The sequence below is a fragment of the Callospermophilus lateralis genome, chromosome 5 (assembly GCF_048772815.1).
Source record: "Callospermophilus lateralis isolate mCalLat2 chromosome 5, mCalLat2.hap1, whole genome shotgun sequence".
In the NCBI taxonomy this organism is placed as follows: domain Eukaryota; kingdom Metazoa; phylum Chordata; class Mammalia; order Rodentia; family Sciuridae; genus Callospermophilus; species Callospermophilus lateralis.
This window is the reverse complement of record NC_135309.1, coordinates 89,692,074-89,716,925: the sequence shown is the minus strand read 5'-3', so window position 1 is coordinate 89,716,925 and position 24,852 is coordinate 89,692,074. Positions and strand designations below refer to the sequence as shown.

At 37.8% G+C, this 24,852-nt stretch overlaps 1 protein-coding gene and 1 long non-coding RNA gene across 2 annotated transcripts in view; one reads left to right on the top strand and one right to left on the bottom strand.

The window, feature by feature from the left end:
- Ell2 (elongation factor for RNA polymerase II 2) overlaps window positions 1-21,778 on the bottom strand; it is a 74,033-nt gene extending 52,255 nt beyond the window's left edge. Inside the window, exons 1-2 of the mRNA XM_076856994.2 lie at window positions 21,489-21,778; window positions 4,783-4,830 (exon numbers count right to left, since the gene is read on the bottom strand). Coding sequence (XP_076713109.1) covers window positions 4,783-4,830; window positions 21,489-21,635 — 195 coding nt within the window. The 5' untranslated portion in view covers window positions 21,636-21,778. The remainder of the gene's footprint in view (window positions 1-4,782; window positions 4,831-21,488) is intronic.
- Window positions 21,373-24,852, top strand: part of LOC143399884 (uncharacterized) — a 322,203-nt gene continuing 318,723 nt past the window's right edge. Inside the window, exon 1 of the long non-coding RNA XR_013091444.1 lies at window positions 21,373-21,500. This is a non-coding gene — a long non-coding RNA (uncharacterized LOC143399884). The remainder of the gene's footprint in view (window positions 21,501-24,852) is intronic.

Genomic DNA, 24,852 nt, shown 5'->3' with positions numbered 1-24,852 from the left:
TTAGTTTTTCAGACTCAATCTTCTTCCCAGCCCCCACAAGGAAAATTGAATAATTAATAAAGTATTTCTGAATGCTGTGCTAAACTTAAAGATTTAACCAAAAAAAAAAAAAAAAAAAAAAAAAAAAAGAAAGAAAGAAAGAAAAGAAAAATTCTACTCTATGTTCTTTGGAGTTAATGACTCTCTTCCATGAGTTTTATAGCACCATTCAAGGCTTTAAAGTTAATAGTTAAATGCCGATTTAAACTTCAGAAGGTCACCATGCCTTTTTGGGAGGCATACATTTAGAACTTGTTTGGCTGGCTATTCCTTGTTCATTCTTGGAAAAGTGTGTGCAATGCAGTGTTTCACTCAGTGTAGAAAATGCATAATACTCTTAAGAAAATATTTTCGATATTCAATTCTTTTCTCAATAATCATTTCTAAAAATTATATATGTAAAATTAACTTCCAATTTCTAAAGCCTCTGGGATTGCTGAGTCTGAAATAAGCAATTAAATTAGAATTTTGGAGCAGCAATCTCATGACAAATACTGAGTTAATTTGAGGCCTGGAATCTCATACTGTGATAAAGTTAACATTGTTTCTCATTGCCCAGAGGAATCATCCCTGGACATCAGTCCCTGAAGCCATAGGCAAATCAACTAACAACAGTACCACGAGCCAGCAGGTGTGGCCATCATTTGCTGTTGAAAACCTTGCCATTTCAGATTTTATCTCAATTATTCCACAGATCTACCTCTGTCTGTGTGTGTTTGTGTGGTGTATGTGTGAGCACAGTTCTTAATAGACTTGGAATTTTACATTCCTACTGCCAGGATATCACATTTTACATCCACCAAAACCTTTGTTTAAAAAGCTGATTCATACCAGTCCCTAATGCACACTACACCTTGTTCCTGATAGTCCCCTGTTCCTACAGTCCCTTGTTAGTGGATGGTTCTGGTTAAATCCTTTATTTTTAATTCTTTCCTGAGTATTAGTATATGTGTGTTTGTCAGGCTGTGAGTTCCCTGAGAGAAAGCCTATGTCTTATACATCCCTGTGTCTTTTCATTCTAAGGCACATGATAAAGCACTTGCCTTCAATAAGAGTAGAAAGAATGTGCAATAAAATAAGAAATAAGCAGAATGATAAACTAACCTATTAGTATATTCATTGATTAGGCAACTGTTTATAGTTTGGAATAATTATGTTCCAATAACTTGGAATAATTATGTTACTGTATCTGTAACAATTGCCATTATGAGAAAATACTAAGTAAATCTGCTTCCAGCAATTCTTCTTTTAAAGCTATATATACAATATAGAGTGAAGAACAGTCACTGTAGCCATAGCTATAGCCTCTATTAACTATGTCTTTAGATAAGAAACTTTCAGTAAGCATAAAAATGGAGTTCAGTTTTTAAAAATTCATTAGAATGCACATCTTTGAAAAATGTTTACCTGCTGCATTTTTAGTGTCTGGTTAAAATGTAGAGATAGAACTATCCTGACTTTTATAAACCTCATTTGACAACAATGAGAGAGCCTTTGGAAACTGGGCAGATTATGCCAACACATCCCTCTGAATTTGTAACTTGAACATTTCAATGCAGTAGCCCACATGGATTTATCAGCTCTCTTTTTTTGTACAAATATGCTGTTCTATAGATATTTATAATCACAGTAAACCTTTAGTTATGAATAAGTATCCTAGGTATGCATTAGAACTGTTAAGATAATTGGTTGGCCCCACCCTTCAGAATCAACAAGGCATTTAGATGATGTATCCAGTTCCTGACATTCATGAGTTTAGTTATCAGAATCAACAGCTCCCATAGATATTTTTATCTTTTTGAATCCAGAAAATGCTTTCAGTGACCATCCAATTTCCTGAATGCCCTCTTTCACTAAGGGAAAGGGGTGTGCTGAACTGTGAAAGATAAAAATTTTTTTATTTTTATTTTTTAAGCTATAAAAGCTGCTGCTCAACTCTGATGGTAAAAATCCAAGTTATCAATGATTCTTAGAATTTTTACTCATACTTTAATGTTTCGATCTGAATTTATTTAGAAGTTAACTTCAACCTAGGAGAACATGTTCAAGCAGAAAAATAAATATACTTGAAAGTTAACCTGCCAAGACTCAAATTCTGGCCTCCTAAAGACATTACTGAGGGGGAAAAATCCTATAATTAGTAACAAGGAACAGCATAACCATGTGGTACTTAGCATAAGTCTCCTCAGGGAAACAGGAGATAATTTTAACATGCCATGCTCACTTTTAAAAGGATATTTTAGCAGGCTTCAGTTATGCTTCAAATATGCCTGCGTGACACTATCATGATAGTTAAGGTACATTTTCAATCATGTCTGGTGTAAGAAGACAAAATTTCTAACTAAGGGTAAGTATGTTTGGAGGGAAATCTAAATTTAAACCTTCCAATTTCAAATCCTAAGTATTTTCCTCATAGGAAAACTCTTTAAGCATACTTCCTCAAGGCTTTTAAGCAATCAGCATGGGTAATGCTAACTTATCATGGCTCTCAAGAAAAACAGAGGAACACTGTACAGAAGACCCTCACATTTATGGCTCTGCATATTCCCTGTAGGCTGTGCCAACCCACTCTTTCCCCTGTAATGACTCTTTGTTTTTACTAAGTCCCAAAGGGCTGGGGAGAGCTCTGCAAAGAGAAGGGGGGAGGGCAGATGGAATGCAGCTGCAGGCTCTAAAACAATGCTGAGTCCATATATTTTGTTCCCAGTTAGAATAATAAAAAGGGAGGGGGCGGTTAAGAAGACAGATCCAGAATAAGCAAGGTAGGAGCAAGTACCCTATAGCTCTCAATCTGCTGCCCCCTTACCCCTCTTCTGTACCAAATCCAACCACAATTCACTTGGGTTAAAAAGCTTATCTGCCAAAATTTAAACATCCATTAAGATTTAAACCTACCAGCTATTTTTAACTAACTAAATCATTTTTATCAGCAATCTATATTCAGGAAAGGGACAGAGTGGGAAGAAGAGTGTTATAGGCAAATATAAACTAGGGAAGCTTGGACACATGGGGCCAGGAACACTATGGGGGAAGATAGGTGGAGAATTTGGAAAAGAAGGCCCAAGCTTTCAAATATAATCTACTTGCTTTGCAATGGTGCTTAAGTCCTGAGGCAATTAGTATGTCAGCGAAAACCATGATCCTTCCAAGATTTCTAAAAGCTACAAGTGTCAGAATGGAAGTTTGGAAGCATACATATATTGTTCACTATCATTTAGTCTTCCAGTCTAATTCAGTGCCTCCTAAGAAAGTAGCCTTTACTTGCATTTCCCTAACCTTAATGTCCCAACTGGATTAAAGAGAGAATTGAGGGAAGCAGCAGCCTACAACAAGTATGGCCTTAAGTTCCCTAGTGAGAGAAATGCAGCTCCAACTTTACTTTCCCCCTTAGCCATTGCTCTCCCCTTCCAAAAAACCCTTTTCTGAAAATCCATGGAGCCCTCTGGGACTCAAGGACTTAGGTCTGCCTCTGGAACAGTCCTTCAAATATTACCAATGCCATTAAAACCTGCAGAAAAACTCAAGAAGCCTTACACAAAGGGTTGAACTAACTCCTCAAATATAGAATCAGTAAGCACTAAAGATTATCTAAAAAGCTATACAACAGAATTCAGAAGAATGCTTGTTCCAATTAGGATCCCATTCATGAACACTCAGTTACTGAGGGGGGGGCGGGGGGAGGACTTCATTGTAAAACTGTCACTAGAAGAAAATCCCTGACATCCACACAAACATCTTCTTAAAGTTAGCATTACACAACAGATTTAGAAGTACTGTACTCTTAGTTGAATGATATAATTAATCTGACTCTCAAAATGTCTTCAAGTTATAAAGTTTAGAACCACCGTATTTATTTACATGAACATTTTTGCATTTTGTAACATTAAAAAAAATCATAAGCATATAGATTTAGAATAAACAAGAGTATGATCATCCTCCCTCAGTTTGCCTTTTTCATAGCTTGATCTTCCAGATATCCATACTATAAGCCAGTACATAGGGACAGAAATGCATATTAACTTCAATGAGGAAGCAATTACTATCAAATATTAATAATAATAACTTAAAATAATATTGATATTATTGTAAAATTTATTATATACTGCAAACACACAATACATTGGTCAATTTTATTAAAAGTTATCACATATTATGCTTTTTTTTTGGTGATGGGGATTTATCCCAGTGCGTCTCACACGTCCTTACCACTGAGCTACAACCCAGCATATTTTGCTTTTTATTATAGCAATAAATTAGACACAGAAAATGGTTCATTTTATACACTGAAAAAGCTTAATTTCTATTCATACATCTCATTTCCTAGCATATATAATTTTTAAAATTGAAGGTACAGACAGCAAATTTTATTAATAGTAACAAAATCACATATTTATAACATGCTTGAAATAAATAATTCTTTATGGAGATTTTGTTGTGGCAAATAAAACATTCATACAAAATTTTGATGTTTGAACCTTCAATAAAAGGTTCAAATATGCAATTATTCATTATTTAGGAAAAAAAATTCTCAAAAAATTCTCTGAATTATTTTTTAAAGAAATTAAGAAAAAAAGATAATTCAAGTGTCTTAATCAAAGAAGTCAGAAATTTTTGTTTAGTCACAAAGTTCACCAAATATGAGTGACCAATGATATTAAGAGTGCCAAGTTAAAGTAAATTTCAAACTCTGTGGCATATAAAAAGAATATTAAATATTTTTGCTCAATCAATAACAGTACTCACCCCTTGAAGCCCTTGGAACTGAATTGAAGGTCGAAAAGGAATTGAATTCTATTAAAAGAAACATAAGAAACAAAAACGTAAACCTCGGTTATGGTGACACAGAACTAAATACATAAACTTTAAATCGATGTATTTAGTCAGTGCTATAGTATATAAAAATGTCTTTTCACCATGTGCTTACTTTCACATGTCAACATATTACAATGCTTTGACGACCTGTTTACATTTCTCTGAACCATATAAATTAAAGGTATTTTTTGGTTGTGTAGCTAATGGTGTTTTTAAAATTGGCTAACATGATTTGTAAAACTAATTAGTATTCTAATTCAATTGTATATTAAAAATTCTTGCTTAATTTCCTGACATATTTTTAATATAGATGAGGAAAAGGAAGAGATAATTGGAGAATTTTTAAAAACTCCAATACAAATATAAAATTAAAATATTTAGGAATCGACTCAAGTTTTCCACTTTTTCACATTTTATCAAGCTTTTACTTGAAGGTCACACAGGTTACCAATATTCTCACAGATTCTTTCTAGGAGAACATAATTCCTAGAACAATGCTTTTTGTTTTTTTAATTATGAGTTTTGTCATCTTTATAACTTCAGTATTGTATCACAGAGTTATGCTGTAATTTTAATTATCAGTCACCATCCCCAGCATAATTTTCTATATCCAAAGTTACCAATATGTTTTCCCAAGGGAATGCTTTTCTAAATTGTTAGAAGGCATCTATAGGAAAATCAGCTTTGAATAGTACTTAATAGTGATGGCACTCTGTGAATTATTTTTCACACCCTTATATCCAAATCCACAAACAGAAACAAAGGTTTCTGGTCTAATCTTTACCGCACCCCCTCTCACTCCCCTGCTCCACCCCACCCCACCCCACCCCTGACATGCCCATAGAGGTGGCCAAGTGTCCTTCCCATAAATTACAGCATATCACCTATTACTTCTAATTACTTCCTGGAACTTATCTGCAGATTTAAAAGTTTACTAATCAGGATTATAATAAACTGGGGTGGGGGAATATAGGGCCTCTTTAAAAGACAGAAAACCTCAATAAAAATATAAAGCAGTAATATTATTTACAAAAATGGGTAACATTTTGGGGAAAAATTATAATGCAAACTATTATCACTGTCTGACCACCAAGAAAAGATAATTTAACTCTATATTTATTAATAGAATCAAAGTACTACTGGGGGACAAATTAATTTCTGGTGAGGGAAAAGAGGGTTTTTTTAAAAGTGAGGATAAAAAGATAGTGCTTGAATTTTTAAAACAATTTTTAGTAGTGAATCATTCTAATTCATGGGCTTTTATAAAAAAATAGAAAATACATGGGCTGGGGTTATGGCTTAGCAGTAGAGTGCTCGCCTTTCATGTGCAAGGCCCTGGGTTTGATCCTCAGCATTACATAAAAATAAAAAATAAAATAAAGGTATAAAAAAAGTAGAAAATACAGACACTAATCTTTAGGAGAAAACTTCCATCCAAACTACCTTCCATGGCTAAACTTACTCTTCCTGAAGTAATAAAAGTTGCTGAGGCTGGAAGCCATACTTTGTGTTGAAGTAGGTGGCCCTACAAGTTAGGTAACACAGATTCAGGTTCCAGCTTTTTTGTTTTTTTAATTTTTAAAATTTTAATTTGTTATATGACAGAAGAATGCATTACAACTCATATTACACAAATAAAGCACAATTTTTCATATCCCTAGTTGTACACAAAGTAGAGTCACACCATTCATATCTTCATACACGTACTTAGGGTAATGATGTCCATCACATTCCACCATCTTTCCTACCCCAGTGCCCCCTCCCTTACCCTTCCTCCTCTTTTCCCTTTTGCCCTATCTAGAGTTCATCTAATCCTCCTATGCCCCACCCCTGCCTATCCCAACCACATTATGAATCAGCAGTCTTAAATCATAGAAAACATTGGCATTTGGTTTTTGGGGATTGGCTAACTTCACTTAGCATTACATCCTCCAACTCCATCCATTTACCTGCAAATGCCATGATTTTATTCTCTTTTAATGCTGAATAATATTCCATTGTGTATATATACCACATTTTCTTTATCCATTCTTCTACTGAAGGACATCTAGGTTGGTTCCACAGTTTAACTACTGTGAATTATGCTGTTAACATTGATGTGGCTGTGTCCCTATAGTATGCTGTTTTTAAGTCCTTTGGGTATAGATTGAGGAGTAGGATAGCTGGGTCAAATGGTGGTTCCATTCCCGGTTTTCTAAGGATTCTCCATATTGCTTTCCATATTGGCTGCATCAATTTGAAGTCCTACCAGCAATGTATGGGTGTGCCTTTTCCCCCACATCCTCGCTAACACTTATTGTTATTTGTATTCATAATAGCTGCCATTCTGACTGGAGTGAGATGAAATTTTAGAGTAGTTTTGATTTGCATTTCTCTAACTGCTAGAGATGTTGAACATTTTTCATATATTTGTTGATTGATTATATATCTTCTTCTGAGAAGTGTCTGTTCATTTCCTTGGCCCGTTTATTGATTGGGTTATTTGTGTTTGTGGTGTTAAGATTTTTGAGTTCTTTATATATCCTAGAGATTAGTGTTCTATCTGACGTTCAAATAGTAAAAATTTGCTCCCAAACTGTAGGCTCTCTATTTACCTCACTGGTTGTTTCTTTTGCTGAGAAGAAGCTTTTTAGTTTGAATCTATCCCATTTATTAATTCTTGATTTTAATTCTTGCACTATAGGAGTCTTGTTAAGGAAGTTGGGACCTAAACCAACATGATGGAGATTTGGGCCTACTTTTTCAGGTTCCAGCTTTAACAATGTGTCCATCAGCCCTATCTCCTGAATCTGACCATTTCCTTGGAGGCTGATTACACTTTCTAACTTGACTACTTTCAATTCACATGCTGCCTTCACTTCTCTGGAACTTGAAAGTCTTCATCATGCTCATCATCTCTTCTTTGTCAAATAAATGAGATTTTTTCCCCCAATTTTCAGATTGCTGATTTCTCCACTGTATATTACCTCTTCCTTGTACTTAGAGACACCAGTATTCTCAGGTATTTGATCATACATTTCATTTCAAAAGCTAGCTTCCTTTCCTCTTTCTATACCCACTCCTTTCTGGAGGTTCACCATACCTGTTGGTAATGACTAAATCTCTTCTCCAGTCCTCATCTGGCATTTTTCTACAGTTGTCTGCTTATTCCTGCCTACAGGGTGCTTTATATTAGAAACTCTCAATACAGCAAACTTTTACTGATTGGCAAACACTAACTCTCCCATCTCCAGCCTCCCCAACCAAACTGGTACCTCTTTCCTACTGTCCTGGCAATGACATTTCTTTACTTTTGAATTTTCAGGCTTATAACTTTAGAATTTATAGTCTCTTTACATCTCCTGTCCCCCACCCCATATTATATTAATCAATTATATGTCATTAGAATCAGAATTCCAAATCCAGAAGAGAAACTGGAAATAATATACTTGATGCCCATCATTCTATCCCCAGTCCTTCCCAGTCCCTGTGGTTCAGTAATATCTAAGCTGGGTCTTGCTAATTTCCTTCTCTCTCTCTCTCTCTCTCTCTCTCTCTCTCTCTCTCTCTCTCCTGGGGACTGAATTTGGGGACACTCTACCACTGAGCTACACCTCCGGTCCTTTTTAAAAATTTGAGACAGGGTCTCTCTAGATTGCTTAAGGTCTTGCTAAGTTGCTGAAGTTGGCCTTGAATTTACAATTCTCCTGCCTCAGCCTCCTGAGTGGCTGGATTACAGGTGATGCCACTGTACCCTGGATCTTGCTATTTTTCTTGTATTACCTTGTAATACACATATCTCCTTTGGAAGGTACAAGAATATTGGTGCCTAATTCCTCAAGCCAGAGTTCATATTTTAATTGGGGGGATACCTGAGGTTAAGTACTGGGTTAAGTCCTACTGGGAAGTATAGTAAGCATTCTCAGAAAGGAAAGGAGAGCATGAATTTTAATAGATGTCAGAAAAGTCAAAAGATTTATGGGAAAAAATAGACTTTGAGTAGTAGATTAGAAAAAAATAAACTCCAGGGAAAGAGAGTGCCCTGAGGAAAAAAGCAAGGAGACAGGAATGGGTACTGTGTAGGAAGAGGGAAGGTGTGTGTATATACAGAATTCTTTCACACTAAAACATACCATAAAGGCTGGGAACTGAACCTAAGGCTCCTGCCTAAGCATTTGCTGTCCTCAAAATTTGCCTTTGCTTTTAGATTCTATCTGTTACAGAATAAATAGGACAGTAATTTAAATTTCAGATCTCAGGATATCCACCCTAAAGATTTATTACCCTGTGAAAGAATCCTGCCTTAATATCCTCCATAGCCTCTTACTGATGATCTTTAAGTCTTGCCTCCCACGGGATAAATAATTGGGGGCTTTTCCTTTTCTGGATAAGAAAGTGAGCTGCTGAAAGAAATGTTTTGGGTAAAGGCAACTCTTTCAGCCATGTGTAAAACAGATGGATTGGGGTAGGGGAGGGCTGGGGAAATGGCTTTGAAAACAGCTCGAGGGATGCTTTAGAAATACTCTGGAAGTAGTGATAAAGGCCTTAATTAGTATAACTATATCTAGAGCCCACAAGAGATGGTGGACAGTGCAGAGATTCCCAAAGAAGACTGATAAGATGTGCTGACAGACTGAATATCAGGCACCAAGAAAAATGATGTCAAGGTGGCTCCAGGGTTACCAATCATCAATTCCAGCCAGTCTGCTGCAGACTTCCTCAACGTAAGCTTAGTCTGTAGCTTTAAAGCCCTTGGCCCATTTCAAGCCCTTATCACCTGGCACCTAGATAAAGGCCTTCCTTCCTTCCTTAAATACTTCCCAATCCTTCATGTATCCAGCAGAACCTCTTAGCATGTCATACAGTTCACAGATGGTTCTCCCACCACATACCAAAGCACAGCAAACTCCTCCACAGAACTCTATACCACTGATGCATTTGACCACTACATTAATAGGATAATTACTGGGAATAAGAAGTTCTAAAAGTAAATGCCACTTTAAGCAGGTATCACAAGCATGTTAGTTTTTTGTCCAAATGTTTTTTAGCCTAGTTTAACAGCAAACCTATGACCTCAATTCACTGTATCTTTAAAAAAAAATTTTTTTAAAGCAAGCTACTTTTAAAAGTTGAAGTAATTATAGGTGGCCAAATAGGATCTGGCATGCTTTAAAAATAAATCTTACCTTACTAATTACATTCCCATAAGAAATAAGTTTTGGAAGGGCTTCAACCTTTGTTTTTTAGTTTTAATTAAATATTTGTACCAAGTAGCTCTTTCAAAATTCATGTAACCCTTTATATAGGCAGGACATTCTCAAGTATTGAAAAGAAGTACCAATAATAAAATGCTCATAAGTTTATTATACTGTTGATTTTTGCCATTACAAACCAATACTACTGCAGTAAAACTTGCTCTATGACCAAAGAGATCTATGTTCACTTATTTCTAGGAATTATTCCTCAACATAGGACTATAAAAATAATACCTAATTTACTAAGCAGTTTTACTAAGTAATATTAATTTAATAATGTAATATTAATTCCTAAAATGATTCCTAGAGAGTGGGAGAGAAGTTTTCCACAGTTCTGTGGAATTCAATAGTCACCTATTCGGGTAGTTTATAACTGTCTCAGAGTTGCATTTAAGATACCTTCAGCTTCCATGTTGAGCCCATCATGGAATGCTTAACCCCAAATTACTCTGAATTATTCTTGAATTACCAAAACTAACATTTATCACATACTTGTTGGCATTTACCTATGGATTTAAATTGTAATCAGTGTCATGATAAGTATATTGCAGAAAATTTCAAAGTCAAATATAATTTTGGAACTTTGCCCTGAACAAGCCACTTTCTATAAATAGTGATGGTACAGGTAACTGATTTAAGTGAGATTATTTTAAGAAATAATTATAAAATTCTAAAAAAAAGAAATAATTATAGTTAGTTAGCCAGTTACCATTTATTGAATGCTTGAAATATATCAGACATGCTAATTATTTTTACCACCACCTTCATGGATTTTCACAAATGCCCTTGTAGGGTAGATACCTGGGTTCTTATTTCTCAGCTAAGTCTTATGAATATCTAAGGTCAGACAACTAAGTGACCTGGGACTCAAGCCTAGTAATACTTTAAGAACTATGCTCTTTCTTTTACTGTCTCACTTTAAAAACTGTGCTTTAATCCACCGTTTTACACATATCTAGCTTTTTCCTATCCTTCTCCAGCAAATAAGTGTATAAAATATGAAAAAATCTAAAACAGACAGGACTAAGAATAGACAGCGAACCGCTTTGGTTTTGCACTATGGCTTAAGGACAGTATCAGGCAATTCAAGAACTTGTTTTCAGTTGTGCAAGTAAACAGTAAAAAATAGATATGATTTTCCTTGAGATATAACATATCAAATAGTTCATTTTGCCTTCCTAAAAGAGGCACTACACTAGTTAAAAACATGTGGTTGTGATTTTTTGTTTTAAGAGTCATTTTAGTCTTTGTTCTTTATAATATCACCTGACAGAGAATCCAAAGTCTATCCCATAATTATATTTTGACTACTGTAATAAAAAAAATATTTAGACAGAGAGAAGAGGAAGAAAGAAAATAGGAGCTAAAGCAGGAAATAGCACAGGAAATCAGACAGTTGATCCTGAAAAATCAAATATACCAGCTCTTGTCAAAAGCCAGTAGAGATAATTTAGAGATAATGCAAAACTGCTTTAATAAACAGCATCTCCTTTGTCTCAAACCTTTTATTAGATGCCTACAGAAGAGTCACTAATGCTCACAGAACCAATCTAGTATTTTGCCTTGTGAATCCATCCTATCTTAGTTGTAGAAGAAACTCCTTTTCTGTAGGTTTTGAATAACAAGATCAAAGAACATATGTAATAAAGAATAATTTCTTTCTAGCCATTACAACACAGAAGAATGATGTACGAAAGGAATTACTAAAACAGTAGGAAGAAGGAAAAACACTAATCTATTTAGCACAATCCTTGTTTTGAAGGATAGCTTCTGAGAAACTAGATACCTGATCCGAAATTAAAAGAACAAAATTTATTGTTGTCTTAAATCTTAGGATTTCAAACAACGTTTAATTGAACATGAAAGCCAAAAATGCTAGCTGAAAAACCAGCCAAATATTAGTTTCTGTGACCCAGCCTTTAAACCAACAATGCCTGAAGCACAACATCCCACTGTTTCCCCCCCTCAAGAGCTTAATGTTGGCCTTATAATTATATAATAAACTTACATGTCAAATCTGACTTGTAAAAGCAAATAAAGCTTTGCTCCTGGGGATCTTGATCTTTGGAGCAGAAGTATAAAGAGAAGTGGTAAAATAAGATTAGATAAATAGAGATTATTTTGAAAAGACTATAAATTGATAAAAATAAAACAGCTAAATCACTTTTTACAAAGTGAATCACTAGGAAGCTTGACTCTGGGAAACTACATGATTATACTCAGTTTTAAAAGATCACTTTGGTTGCTCTTTGGAATGAATTAGGGAGGAAGAGTAGAAATCTGGAGGTTAGCTGGGAGATGTATGTCAGTGATCCTGAAGAAGGATGATGGTGGCTGGGAATGAGATAGCATTAATGGCTGGGGTTGGATTCTAGTCATTTTAAAAAGTGACAGGACTTGCTGATGCATGTCAACAAAAGAGGAGAGAAATCAAAGGTTACTAGTCAATTTCTAGGCAACTGGAGAGTGTTGCCACTGACCGAGATGGTGAACACTCAGGTGGGTATAGGCTTAAGGAGTGAAATCAAGAGTTATATTCATATATATTAAGTGTGTGATGCCTATTAAATTTTGATGAAGAGATACTATGTTGAAAATAAGTGCCTGGAGTTGAAAAAAAAATTCTGATCTCAAGAAAAATATTTGGGAGCCATTAACATACAAATGGCATTCAAATCCAAAAAATTAGATGAACTTGCCTGGAGAAAGTGAACAGATAAAGAGAAGGAAACTGAGATCTCTAGTATTCAGGAGTCAGGGAAATAAAGGATAGTAAGCAAAGGACAAGAGATAAGAAGAAAATCAGAAAATGTTTGTAATAGGAAGAAATGGTCAACATGATAGGATGCCAGAGATCTGGTAAGATAGGAACAGAGAAATGATTTGCAACAGTATCTGGTCAGGTGCAGTCTCAGGGGTGTGGAAGAGACAGTAGGCTCAGTTGAGGACAGGAGGTGAAGAATACATGGATACACCCTCAAATACAACTTTTCTATCTGTTGGTGTTCCCTATGAACACAAACTTCATTATGTTTATTTATTTTTTTTACATGTTTATCTACTTCTACTTAATGATATGTACTTTCTTCATGGTGGGAACCATCTATGACCTACTTGGCTTTGTATCTTCAATGCCTAGTTCTATATCTAGCAGATGTCAGAAGACGAATAAAAATGTTTACTGAAAGAACAGTTCGTAACTCTTGACTGCTACCTCTTAATCCTTTATTAAAGAAGAAACATCTTAAAATATTCAACTGAGTTTTTACTACATGACACCTTTTCTGGTCCTCTGCAGCATTATAGTTTCCAATAATGGAGCCAAAAGCAATGATACTAATTAAATAAATGTTATTTTAAAATATACTAACACATTTCCAAGTAAGTATATTTAGATCAGTGAATTTTACAAGTTCCAGCCTGATTTCACCCTTGAAGAAGCTCCCTATTCAGTGGAAAAGTGTTCTCACCAAGATTACCACCATGGATTATGAATGCAGCCCCTTATTAGTTTACTACACTGTGCATATATAACAAAAACTTGATGTATTCATGACTGTTTTGCTTTGTTTTCTATAAGGAACTGTGAAACAAAAAAAATTTGGCCCTAAGGGCCATGCTGTTGCACACCTGTAATCCCAGCAATTTGGGAAGCTGAGGCAAGAGGATCACAAGTTTAAAGTCAGTCTCAGCAACTCAGCAAGGCTCTAGGCAATTTAAAAACCCTGTCTCTAAATAAAATATAAAATAGGGCTGGGGATGTGGCTCAGTGCCCCTGGGCTAAATCCTTGGTTAAAAAAAAAAAAAAAAGCCCCCAAACAGGGACTAGGAGTATAGCTCAATGGTAGAGTGTGAGCTTAGATTCAATCTCTAGCGCCAAAACAAACATAAAAAACAAAACAAAACAAAAAATAAACAAAAAAAACTCCACCAAAACAGATATGGAGATAATCTGGAAGAAGGAAAAACACTGAGTCTTTTAATTTCATATTATCTATGATCAATAATGATCTTAAGTACAACCTATAGAGATTACTCAATAAAGAAAGTTTAGAAAAATAAAAGCAAAATTTAAAAAGCCCCACTCAAACCAAAATTTCTCCAATTTAAATCTCCCCCTGGACACTAACAATTTCCAAAATTTCCATTGAATAGAACAGTTAATATAGGACATACAAGTCATACAGCACTGTTCTATATTTTGCCTCAGACTCCCAAATATACCTTTAAATACACAACATCTAATCATGCAAATACAAAATATACTTAAGTCTCTTTTGACTATACAAAAGACTGAATAAATGTTCATCAAATCACACTCATCATCTTTATCTCCCCCATCCCACCCCACTCTCCTATCTGTTTCTGACTTTTTCTTTTCTAAAGGTCCCCCCTCCCAGAGGCTAGAAATCTCAACTCAAACTCCTACTTAAAGTACTGTTAAATTCTATAGATTGATTCATCTGTAATATCTTCCATCAGAATCCTAGCATAGACTCCAATAATTTCTGGCCTGGACCATAAACTTTTTCATAACCTGTCTATTTCCTTCCAGATTCACTTCATAGTCATCTTGCACACCAAGATCAGAATAATTTAAAAATATAGCTCAGATCACTCAAATTTCTACTCAGTGTCTCCCCGGTGTAGACAGAATAAAGTCCAAATTACTTCATAAGGTAATCACCCTACTTGGACCTGCTTCAACTTAAACACAACCATCTTTTTCTCCTGCACTCCAGGTTAAGTGAAACAGGGTGTTTCCGACAATTCTCAGAGCTTGCCCTGATGTTTTCTACTACTGTTCTTTACCTATGACATTCTCTCTGCGGGAGATGTGGTCCTCCATCTAGTCTTTATTTGCTAAAATCTTAATACTAAAACCCTTTAAGACCCAAGGATCTTTTCTAGACCAATAACATAGGAACTCCAAGAAGAAAAGAAGCTCATGCCATTGTCAAACAATGTAGTTACTATGAACCTACTAGCTAAATTGTCTGACTGTAGAGGTCAATTCAAGGTATTAATTTGTCTCATGAATCTTTAAGGAGCTTATACCTTAACAAGATTCTCTCTTCTTATGTCCTATATTAAATCACCAGGCATGGAAATGCTAGGTAGGTTTGACCTTTGCTGGCATAGTATTAGTGGAGATCCTTAAACCAGTTCTTCCTGATGATTTAACATGACTCTTAAAAGCCCTAGTAACACAACAGAAATTATAGCTAGGTAGAAATTTAAGAAAGAAGGAAGGAAAAAGGGAAGGATAAAAAGAAGGAAAAAAAGTAAAGGAGGAGAAAAAGTAAAACAAAGATAAAACAATTCTCATCTGACCTGAATTATGCCATATTTTTCAGTTTTAGTTTGTCTATGGAGACCTGGCCATTAATTTATTGCATTCTCCTCCAGACTTGCTTTTCTAGATTTTTGCACAAGTCATAGGAAATGTTGTTTGGAGCTGTGACATACAGGAAAGCCAAATGCAGGGTTATATTACTCACTCTGTTCTTTGATGTAAAACTTAGCTCTTTTTAAATGTAAAAATGACTGTAATATCACATTTAGGGATATATTCTCAAACACTCCAAATATACTTGGGCCCAAACTGGCTGGATTCTGGTGCTAGTTCCTGAGCCTCTCTGTGACAGAGAAAAGGGTCATTGCAAATTGTTAAAAATGACCCAGCATTGGTTCAGCTGCAATTCTCATTTTTCTTCCCTCTGCTGGCTTTATTGCAAATTACCTAACAAGCCCTAGAAGCAAAGCTTCCGTAATTTTTTACAAGTGCAAATGGAGCAAATGGAAAGGCTGAATCTGGTGATTGTCCTTGGTAAGCTTCCCTGGAAATCATTCCAAGAATTCTACACTCCTTTCCTTTTAAATTCTTTTCTTGAACATGTTCCAGTCCTTCACATATGTTCTTTCTCTCTCCTCCTAATTCTGGTGCCAAGGTTCCCTGTCTATCTTTTTAGGCGATCTGGCTACTACTTTTCTCAGGGAGGAACACCTTCCTTTGCACTGAGTAACTAACTGAGCATCTGAATAAACTTTTCAAACACGGCAGCAAGGGGCATAAATTTGATAAAAACCAGGTTAAGATCAAGCAAGCGCTGACTGAAGGTGAGAGTAAGCAAGGTTAAATTACTTAAGCCTGACTACATTTTTGAAGTGGAACAAATGGAATCTACTACACCAAACCTCATTGTTCTACTTAATTAACATGTCTGACAGTGATGGCAGCGCTGTGTTAGCAGATCGGGATACTGAAGTGGAGGCTTTTGGGGAACACAGACTTCTGTATTTATAAGGCATGTTAGTGAAAACCTACACATATACACAATTGAGGGCAGGAAGAATAGAAAGAGAAGAAACAGGAGATGAGTCTTCTCTGTGTCTTAAACCAAAATGAATCAAATGCTGAAATATTCACCTGGTTGAAAGAAAGGCCAAGGTGAGGAAATCTACATTTTAAATTTATCTACATTTTAAAAAGCTTGATATTCTGGATATCTGTGTTAGCATATCTGAATTTTTCTGCAAACCATGAAACCTCATAACTTGTGGAATCAGAGACTGAAAATAAAAAGATCAAGTAACACACTGAAGGGAGCTACCATGAAGGACAATAACCTGGAAGGTTTAAATAACCTAACCTAACCCTAATGGTTAGGTTTAAATAACCTAACCCTAATGCTTTGATTAAAAATAATATTTGTTAATAAAGAGACTGAGTTCTTCATGCAAAATTAAATGATGAAATGAAAGCATATTTGCACAAATTTTCAAAAACAGTAAGATTTTTCCTAAATGATTTGAATCAAGGCAGGAAAATTTATTTTAAGCCATTAGAATTAACAAGAGAATATTTTAACAGAATCCTACTTAAATGGATTTACTTCTTGGCTTTCAGAGATGGAGAATGAGTAGCCCCTAGCCCCCAACCCAACCATGTAAGACTTTTCATGTGATAGTAGGGTAAGCATGATTGTGTTTGAACCACTACCTTTGAAACTTTAAGAAAACATTTTTAAAAACTAAATTGACAGGCTCAGCAATGACAAAATCTAAACTCTATTTTGATAAAATTTTTGTTACACAAATTTATTACTCAATTGTCAAAAAGAAAGCCAGCTATATTACTGGAGAAATTAAGTTTATAAATTATAAGATGTTGTATTTTTCATTTTAAAGATGTTTTATGTTTGGGAGAAATATGTAATTACAGTAATACATGCTCACTTAAAAATATGTAGAGCTTATGCAGAACACATAATCACAAACACCAATTTAAATGATATAAAGTTGTAATTTGTGATTTTTATTTATTTAGTAACTTGTCCTCTCATTCAAACTAATTTATCTATATTTTAAAAAGCTTCAGATCTTGGATATCTGTACTAGCATATCTGAATTTTTCTGCAAACAATGAAAGTTCCTTTTCAGTGAATACTTCATATGTAATCAATTTGAAATAGTTTTTAAATATTCAAAGTGAGTAGAAAATAACTTTTAGGACATATTTACTCCAACTACAACTCCTATTCCTGGACTCACAATGTTCCCCTGCCCATTTAGAAAGTTTTCCAAGATTTCTTCTGTAAAAATAGAAAACTTGACTAATACAGGTAAAACAAGTTTATCTTTCGTGAGGAACTGTGATTTGAGAAAACCAAGATCTTGATGTTTTCAAACATTGTTTCCATGAACCCTAATAATATGGAATATTTGCTCAATTATATCTAAGAACTTGTTTATTCTGCTTTAATCAGTTTGCTAAAATTCCTAAATTCACTTCTTTGAAGACTTAGGTCAAATAGATAATTTAGAAGAGTTAAATCAAATAAACAAAATAATGTGGACCAAAAAAAAAAAAAAAAAAACAACAACAACAAAAAAAAGTCTCTGATGCTTAATTTATCAAATTAACCTGTTGAAATTTCTGGTCCTTAGAAAGTCACTAGAAGAGAAGGAGTAACAGTTTTCACTTTGCATTGGCCAAAGTCACTGTGGAGGTCATTTGTCTTCAAGCATCAAACACCTTCCTACATAAGCAAAGTAATGGTGGGAGGAATTTTATATGAGAAATAAAAGTCACTCCCCCCCCCCCAGAGTAACAAGATAAACTATCAGAAACTTTTTTCTAGTTATCTGACACATGCCAACATTCCCAAATAGAAGCTACAATTTAAAGTCATGAACTGTATTTCTGATAAAGATGAAAAGTAAAAAAGACCAAATAAATATCTTTCCACTTGAGGATAAAAGCTCAGCCAGATGCTGGACACTGTTACCATGCCATGGGGGAGCCCTGGTCTAGCTGAGCCAGGAGAGGCACTCAGGGCACGTCTGTAGGTGGCTTGGCTGAACACTCCAGAGGCTCCTGATAGTGTTTATGGTCATCCCAAAGGTCCCTCATTTCTTCAGCTTCTTTCCTCCCACTTTTTGTCCAACATGGCTTGGCATTTTCCCCCAATTCCTACCTACTTTTTCACCCCCCTCCCTTAAAAAGAGTTTCTAGAGCTGAAGTGATAGTGAGGCCTGGGGACAGGAACTGGTTAAGTCAGGAACAAGACAGTGTTCAACTGCAAAGGCCAAGTCAGCTTATTCAGTTTTCCCTCCCACCCTTTAGCATGCCACTGCTTTTATCACCAGTTTTTCAGGAGAAAAGGAATCCTAGGATTACTGGAAAAAAATGGTAATGATATCAATAGGCAATAGAAACAGTCAAGAACAAACAAAGCTATCAAGTTCATTTCACTGATTTTTGACTGAAGTAAAATAGGGGAAAAAAAATCAAGTGGTGGGTTGGGAGATAAAAAAAAAAATGTTTGATCTACTGTCTTTTAGAAGAAACTGGCATATAAATGTAGAGGATTTTGGACCACTCAAACCTTTGCCACAAGCATGAAAACACAAGGTTATAGGAAGAAGAAATGAAGGCCACAAGAAGGTGGAAAAACAAATTGCAATTCCCCTCCTGGGCCTCCAGTGGTCATGCTGATCAGTGGGCACTAGGGACATTTCTGCCACTTCACTCACCCTGTGTAAACCATTCTCCTCCCCTAGTGTGGGCCTCTTCCTCACCAAATACAGTGTCAATCTCATTGTTTAACAGTACAGTTTGCCTGTTATTTCCCAAGGTGTTTGGCTGTACTCCCGTCTCCAGAGAGCCTCTCCCCACCAGCTGTGTCAGTCTTTCTCTGCACCCTAGGTCTGTTTCTGTCTGGGGACTGGTCTCCTCTTGCTGTTTTTTTTTTTTTTTTCTCTCCAGGCCTCTGTATGTTTTTCTCTTTACATCTCCTGACCTACCTTCTTCTCATGTCATTCCTTCCCACGCCCTTCTCTTGGAACAGGCAAGCTTATCTCCCCATCTTACAGGGCTGAGTTTCTCTCCACTGTCTGCCTTAGTCCCTCTGCCTGTGTATCTGGCTTTCCCCCCACTGTGGGCCTCCCACTCCATGCTGGTGCTAGTCTCTCCATTGCAGGTGCACCTGTCTGGGAGTAGCTACTGAAACATGCAGGGTTTTTTTTTTTTTTTTTTTTTTAATTTCTTTTACCTCTCTACATCTTAATTGCTGATATACACTCAACTATCAGTCATACTTGAGACTTTTTCTCCCTGGGATTTCATAGTGTAGGGAGGTATTTCTTTCTTTGTATGTGCACTCCCCTGTTCTGTCACTTTTCCTCACCCCCCCCCCCCACCAAATCCTGTTTTTCAACATATGCTTCTCTGGTGGGTAACATATGCATCCTGATGGATACATCCATGTGTCCACCCAATTCTTTGAGAGCCTTTCTTAGAGTATATTCATCTCTGAATCTCTCCTGCTCTGTTGACATATATCCTATCATGTGAAGTTCATATACAAGTTCATATACTTACCAAGGTGTGCATAACTGTGTGCTCCTCCTATATGCATGTTAATGTGAGGAGACTAAACTGGCTCAGGTTCACACCTCTCCTGCCATTCTGCTTAGGACTCTGTGTCTTCTCTGTATTTAAAATGCCTGGCACTAGTGGGAGCTCAACAGATGTGAATTCTTTTCTCCACTTTTATCTGAATAAGTATGAGAGTCTGTCTGGGTGTCCCTCCGTTCCTTTGTGCGTTTTATGAGACCAGTTAGAGTGTGTTCCTTGGTATGGATTGAGCTATTTGTCAGTATGCCCCTGTGGGTTATATCTCCCTTTCTTCTCTCCAAATAAAATGTTACTGATATATAAATTATATCTTCCCCTCAGGCAATGCGTCCATTCTGTTCTCCCTCATTCCACAGTACTTACTGCATGTCCATAAACAACTTCCCTATGCCCCTTGGTTGCTAGTGTCTCTTCTTGGTGCCCTTTTCTCCCCCTTTTTTTCAACATGAAAACGTTCCTGGATTTGTGCCCCAACTGCGGTATAAGTGCGTCTGAGCCTCTCCCTGTGCTGGAGATGTGTGCCCATGGTTTTCTCTCCAGAACCGGGGCGGTTAAGAGTCAGGAATCTCTGCCTGGGATGCAGTGTATCTTCCCACCATCAGGATCGCTCGTCGTCTAAGTCCGCGAGTCAACCCCAGACGCTGAGCGTCTTTCTGGTATGTTGAGCTTCCTCGCCTTTCTTTTCCCAGAACCCAAAATCATGTTCCCGGAGCTAGATATAAGGGAGTTCCCATGTGTCTCCCTGGGACGCCGGGTCGGTTCGTGTTCGCCCCGGACGCAGTGCGTCTCCACGAACGCATAGTATCTGTATTCTAGAGCCCCTCAGAGAGCAAGATGTGTCCCTTGTAGCCCGTACTCTCAGCGGCTGTGTCCTAGCCCTTTCGAGTACACAGTGTGCCTACTTGCCAACCCCGCATACGTAAAACGTCTGTCTCTCCAAGTCTCTGGGAGTACAAGTTGTGTCCTACCCCATACAAGGAGCGCCTGTGTCCTGGTCTCTCGGGTCTATGGTGCCACGGTGTTATCCGGAAAAAGCGGACAGCCTGTGCCACGGGTACCCCCTGGTTCTTTACTGTGCGCGCACCCCCTCCCCCGCTACAGGCAGCGTGGTCATGTCACTTCTCGCCCTGGGGCCTCTCTCCCTTCTTGGGACCCAACAAGCCAGGAAACCCGCGGGCGCCGTCGGAAAGTCCCGCAGCGGCAGCGCAGCCAAGTCCGGGCTGCGGCTGCCTTGGCCCCGCCGCCAGGGGCCGCCCGCCTGCCCGCCGCCTCCCAACGCCCCGGCGCCCCGCTGGCCCGGGACCGCGGCGTCAGCTACCCTGACTGGCCCTGCCCTGCCCTGCCGCCACGGGCTCTGACGGCAGCAGCGGCGAGCCACGGCTCACGGGGTCCCCGCGCCGGGTACCGGGACAGGGGGAGGCGCGGCCGGGCGGTGAGAAGTGCCCTCTTCTTTTCCGAGCTGGGTCGGCTGGTCCGCTCACCTTGTGGCTCTGGTAAGTCTCGAGCGCCCGGATCGCTGTCTCGGTGAGCTTCACATGCAGTACAGTGATGTTGTCCTGCCCTAGCCGCCCGCACGACAGTCCGTAGCGCTGCTCCTCCCGCAGGCCCGCCGCCCCCCCTGCCGCCATCTTAAACTCCCCGGGGTGCCACCGCCGACGCCGCTCGGGCTCTAGCCTCCACTGCGGCCGCGGCTGCTCGGGCTTCTGCAGCCGCCGCCACAGCTACGGCCATCCCGCTGCTGACGTACTGTCATATACTGCGCGCAGCCAGACCTCGGGCTGCCACCGCCACCACCCGCCCCACCCTCTGGCCCCGCGCCCCGCCCCGGGCTCGTCTCATTGGCCGTGTTCCCCTCAGAGCTGCCCTCATTGGCCGCCCTCCACTCTCACGGGGGCGGGGCCCAAAGTCGCAGGAGTTTGGTTCCCGGGACGGGACGTCCGAGAAATGAGAGGCTGACGTCGGGGTGACGCTCCAACTTAATCACACCTGACGTCACGTGTGGTTGTCTTGATCGTGATTGGCCTGGTTGGTTTGGGGATCCCCTGCTAATTGGGTATCCAGGCTGCCTGGTTTGGTTACCTAAGTCGGAGCCACACCCCTTTGCGGGGGGGGGGATACTGGCAAGTAAGGGCAGTGGAGAGTCTGGATACAGTGATGGTACTTGGAGAGGAGGATCCCCACTTCAAAGGTGTGAGGGCATGACAAATGACAGTGTAAACACTTTGTCCCTCGACGGCTGCAGAGCCTTGTAGAGCTTGGCGTGTGCACGTGAAGACAGTCGCTGAAGAGTTTCTCCAAACTAAGTTCAGTACTGTGGTTGAGCAGATGTGATGGGAAGGACGCCCTTAGTCATTTTACTCTAAACTTGAGGTTAGTGAGTTGACCCTAGGTTTTAGGGATTGTTTTAAATTGTATGAAGTATCTTAAATACAATGCCATGCCGAAGGTTTATTTTATTTTATTTTATTTTTGCGTGGGTTTAGCATAACAGAGAATCATTCCTATGGAATAAGTTTCCCTGGAGCTTGCCATATATAGTCAGGATCATGCCTTTTAATGGAGTAGGGAGAAGCACCCCTGGTTCGAAGGATACCTTTTTTCAAAGGACCTTGGAAGGGTAGAACTGGCTTGACCTAAATTGAAAGAAACGTTGACATCACTTTCTCCAGAGTTCGGTTCATCTTATTTGATAGGGCCCTGGAAAAAACAGCTATAAGATCAGTAGAGGGGCCCCTGAGGTTAAATGAAAAAAATGGGTCCAGGCGGATGCAGAGGCCTGGCATAGTCGACATTCCAGCTGATGCTGTGTGTGTGTGTGTGGGGGGGGGGGGTGGCTAAAGGAGGTAGCATAATCTAGAGTCCTCTTCAGGCAGTGTGTAGATAGACTGACAGATAGGCTTTCGGAAATGATGAATTAATTGAGTGATCAGAAACACCAGATAAAAACAAACCATTGAAAGGTTTGAAATGATTAAGAGGCAATCTAAGAAGATACTTTTAAAAAATTTGAGATGCTTATCTTTACAGTTGTTAAATTTTTTTTTTTTCATTTTTGCTGGAATTCCCTGGGAAAATTTATAGGTATTTAATCATTCTAAATAGGATTAGTGCTCCAGTTTTCCATGATTCCACACCCTCCACCACTCACACATATGAATACATCCCTTCCCCACCCTACAGGTACACTGTCTTTTGATTCAAACCCTTGCATTATATGAGTATAATATGAATTTCAGAACAATTTTTTCCCCATAGCATTTGAATTAAGTGAAAGTGCTTGTGTTAGGTGTTGTTTTATCACAGGAGAGCTGTTTGTAAATTGACTTAACTGCAATATACTAGAATATATTGGCTAGCTCTTAAGACATGATTAACCCTTGTTAATTTAGTTTACCTTAGTGTTAATACAGAGTGTCAAGTTATCTTAAATTTATCAAATAGGGAAATTAAGACAATCACAAAAAAATTGGATTAAGAATTTTACTTATAGAAGGCAAGTAGAGGCTTTATTAGCTGGTTTTCTCAGCTTTCCAGAAGCATAAACCCTACCCAACTACTTCATATCTAAGTGAACTATAAAATTATTTTTTTCTCTTGTTTGCTTTACTTCCATAGAAAAGGACTGACCATGTATCTAAAACCTTAATTATTGGGGTGAGGGGAGGTTTGACCAGAACAAGTAAAGTCTGTATCCTGCTGCTTTTTCTGTGAAAGTGGGTAAATTCCTGCCCACGTAAAATCCTAACTTGGTCTTCTGTTACTCAGAACTTCTGATGACTTCCAAGTGGGCAGGGAACAAGGGTAATTTTCACTGCCGTTTTCAAATGTCTACAGTATGGCCTCTTATTAGTAATTGATTTTTTCCTTTTATTTTTAGTTTTATTGATTTTATTTTTTTTAAAATACATGACAGTGGAATGATTTTTTTCTTAATTGTGGTATGAAAAATTTTCTTCTGCCCTATTTTAGTGGGTAACAGATCTTTAATGGACAATATATAATTGTAGTGGTAATGTTTGTATTCCTTTGAGCTTTTCAACTGTAGAAGGATTCAATGATCATGTACAAAGAAATATGGTAATCTAGTAGTTCTCTTAATGGACATCTCACAGACATAGCATGAAATTATGCCTACCTGAGTCAGATGGTCAATTTGGGCTGTTCATAAGGATAATTATTTTGGAGAGGGCTGATGAAAATTGCTGTTTGAGAAAGTTATCATTGTATATATATTTTCTGTATTTTTATTCAGTTTAAATAATTAATTATTAAATTACTGCTAAGTGTAGCATACTGTAGAGAATTTAAAAAGTAAACATTATAGTCTCTAAGGGAATTTTCTGTTTTACACCAACATACTCAAAGTAAAACAATTAGATAATTAATAAATGCTAATTTAAATGGTGTTGGTGATAACCTCAAAAATCCAAAGAAAGGAGACATCTGAAGAGGTTTTGTGGTAATGGTGGAACTTGAAAATCTCTTGAGGGCAGAGTATATCCTAAATAAGTGGAGGCATTACAGATGGAGAGAGGCCAAATAAAAATGATATTTATGATCATTGTAGCAGAACCCATGTGAATAAGAAAGCAGAGACCCTGTTAATTTTAAAGTATCCTGCCTAACCTATTATAATCAGAAGAGGCAGTCTCTGAATCAGCTTTCTAAGTGTCCTTCTAGTACCTATATGTACCAAGTAGCTATTGTTTGCATTTAACTGAGAAGAAATCTGCCTTATAAGATAGTTAAGGGCAGGCAAAGACAAAATTGAAGTAATCTGACACAGGGCCCACTCTCTTTCTGATGTCTAATATACAGTGTAGGCAGAGGATATCTGAACATTAA